Genomic DNA, 3,296 nt, shown 5'->3' on the forward strand with positions numbered 1-3,296 from the left:
TCTGTCTTTCTCTCTCTCTCTCTCTCTCTCTCTCTCTGTCTCTCTCTGTCTCTCTTTCTCTGTCCCTCCTTCCCTCTCTGTCTGTCTCTCTGTTTCTCTCTGTCTCTCTTTCTCTGTCCCTCCTTCCTTCTCTGTCTGTCTCTCTTTCTCTCTCTGTCTCCCTCTCTTAGTTTCTGTCTCTGTCTCTGTGTCTCTTTCTATGTCTGTTTCTGTCTCTGTCTGCCTCTGTCTCTGTCTCTGTCTCTCTGTCTCTCTCTGTCTCTCTCTGTCTCTCTCTGTCTCTCTCTCTCTCTCTCTGTCTGCCTCTGTCTCTGTCTCTCTCTCTTTCTCTCTGTCTCTGTCTCTCTCTCTGTCTCTCTCCCCCTCCCTCCCTCCCTTCTCTTCTGTGAGGCAGAGATAATAGGTATTGATCATTGTGCCCATTTTCCAAATGAAAAAATAAAGTGGCTTGCCTATGGTCCCACCAATATTGCCAGAGGTGGAATCTCCACCCCAATCAATCTTGAATCAATGCCTCCTTAGGCAGGAGTAAAAATCCAAGAGGATTCTTGTTCAGGCACAAAGTAGACAGGATTGCTTCTAGATCCCTTCTAGATCTGAGCTTCTAAGACTTGGGGGTATTTACTGAACAGCTAAAATATTGAGGCAAGGAGTTAGAGCTCGCACAGCATACAGAATAGTACAAGGAATAGTCCTTGTTCTCAGAGAGCTTACAATCGACAGAGGTTCCAGGGACACAAACATTTTCATGTATTTTCCAAAGCTTGGATGTCACCAGTGAATTATCATTTTCTAAGAAAAAGACAGCCTGGGGTCCCTTGTCTTATAATTATCTGGTGTCTTTCAGATCTAGAATTCTACTCTCCTTTTCTCAACTGGGCTAAAGCTCAAATGTTGCTTTGCTGGAAAGGTGCTCAATGGTCATTGTAACGGACATTATTAGGAATAATTCATGGCTGCAAACAGGGGGAACAAAATATTAGCACATTTATTATTCCCCTTAGAGGAATGATTATTTCAAACAATGCAGAATAATAACCTTAACTAAACTTGGGCTTTCCAGAGTGCTCTTGCCACCCAAGGAGATCATTCCCAGGGAGTCACTGGCACCTTTTGGGGGGAGGTGACTCCCTCAGGGAATTGGAGCACAGCTGGATTGGAATTCAGGTCTTTGGGACCACGGGGCCAGCCCATCCCCACCGTGCGATGCTCTTTCTCTGCTCGATACCTCACAGAACACGAAGAGAAGCTCTCCAGGATTATTGTCTCTTCCTCCGTCAGATCCATCCCCACAGTGCCCAACAATATCTCCATGATGAATTTTCTCCTTTTCACACTCGTGACTCCTCACAGCAGCCCAGATGACAGTGACCTCGGCACATGGTCACCCAGAGATGCTCCGGTTAATAAAACATTGTCTTCCCAGCCCCCGTGGCGAGAAGCCTCCCTGAGCTTGGCTGGGCTGATCTGACAGCAATTCACCAATCTGCCACTGGCCAGTGTGAGAAGCTTCTTCAGCTTAGTGGGGTTTGGCTTGAGGTCCACTGTGCTTGCTCCCTGCCACAAACACATCTAGCTCTTTATACCTTCCCTGACACCCAAAGAAAAGCACAGAAACACAAGTTAACAAGCCACCTTGCTCATTACTTTTCAATCATTAAAACATCCATTGGCTTGATTCTCTTAATAACAGCTGACTGTCTACTTGCCTTGCACACTGTAAAGCTGTTTCTCTATGTCATGAGAAAGGGGAAAAAGAACAAAGGACCCAGTTTTCTGGCTCTAGTGACCAGAGAGGATTGTCCTTCTCCTTATGGCTTCTTTGCGAGACCCAGGATCCTCCTGAATGACTGCTGGTATTTGGAATTGCCCAGAATGATGAAAACAGAGTGGCCGGAGGGGTAAGCTGCCATCACGTCTTTTAGGAAGAAGAACCAGAGGCTTCGAACGGGCATCCTGTATGTCAGGTTCACCATGAGAGCTGCAAAGTAGGAAACAAAAAAGCAAAAGAAGGTGATCACGGTCCTCAAGGCGTTGAGATGGGCTTCTACACTGGGATTACCCGATGCCGAGGACCTGGTTTGCATCCGATGAGTGTGGCTGTAAAGGGAGATGAGCAACATCACTGTGCACGTGACAAACAGACCTAGGGGAAATATTAACACCAAGCTGATTAGCAGCACATCATTGCTTTTGAGTCTTTCAGAATCAGGGCTGGCCAGGGAGGTGTTGTTGTGCCAGTCAATGTAGGACACTGCGGAGTAGTCCAACGCAAGGGCACACAGGATGCCGGTGATCCCGGAGACCAGCACGCTTCCCAGCAGCAGCCAGGGCATCAGTTTGGAGACCCTGAATTTCAGCCACAAAAAGTAGGGATGTGAGAAGCCAGAGATCTTGAGGCAGTAGAAAATGCCCAGACAGGTGGCAAACCAGACACTGGAGGAGTTTAGAAACATCCAGGTAAAGAGGAACTGAGAACCATAAACATTCTGCCAATAAAAGGGTACAAAGAATATGCTCACGATGCCTTGGAACGTTAACAAAATCTGTAGGCTGAACCACGACATCCCGAGGCAGGTGAGGAGGAGCTCAATGGAGAGCAGCCTCTTGCTTTGAATCAGTTTCCTAACATTCACGACCACTAGAAACACATTTCCGATAATCCCGAGAATCAATAGAGCTGTCAGGACTGTGATGTGGAAAATTTCTGCAAGAAAGATCATGTTTCTACCAGAAATCCCAGTCTCTCCCGGTAAACTTCTCAAATGTCCGGAGCAGATGATCTGACTGATGAGTGAACGGTGCCTGCCGACCTCTGCCTTCAACCAGTCCCTGGATGAGAAGACAAGTCCCCAAGAAACCTTTTCCCATTTGCTCCTCTCCAAAGGTCCTGCTGGGGCAGGAGGAATGAAAATACTCCGGGGAGGGACTGGATTGGTGGCTTTTATTAGACAACGGTATCTGAAGAAGAATTGCTTAAATACATTTTGCATTTCTTCCTAAGAGTGGCACACTTTTCCTCCCCATTACAGCTGGGGTTTTTCCTTCCTTGGCTTCTTTCCTGAAGGTGCTAAATGCCAGGTCCCCAGCACTGGGGCCCACCACTCTTTGGTATGGTCACTGGTGTTCAGAATCAAACACAGTCAACAATACACGGTGAGAGTCAAATTTAGGCGGAGCTGTGTCTGGGTCAAATTCAGGAGTGCCAGTGCAGAGGAGAGTTTATTAAAAGGTGTTCTGCTAATTTAAGGATAGGTTCAGATCCCTCCTATAAATGACACCTTTTTTTAAAACTC

General features: G+C 46.9%; 1 protein-coding gene across 1 annotated transcript; it reads right to left on the reverse strand.

Annotated features, from left to right (window-relative positions):
• Positions 1-1,811: 1,811 nt before the first annotated feature.
• On the reverse strand, positions 1,812-2,723 carry LOC100914400 (taste receptor type 2 member 3-like). The gene has a single exon (XM_003772139.1). It carries the CDS (start codon positions 2,721-2,723, stop codon positions 1,812-1,814), a length of 912 nt encoding a protein of 303 aa, XP_003772187.1.
• Between the last annotated feature and the right edge of the window lie 573 nt (positions 2,724-3,296).

The sequence above is a fragment of the Sarcophilus harrisii genome, chromosome 5 (assembly GCF_902635505.1).
Source record: "Sarcophilus harrisii chromosome 5, mSarHar1.11, whole genome shotgun sequence".
Taxonomy (NCBI): Eukaryota; Metazoa; Chordata; class Mammalia; order Dasyuromorphia; family Dasyuridae; genus Sarcophilus; species Sarcophilus harrisii.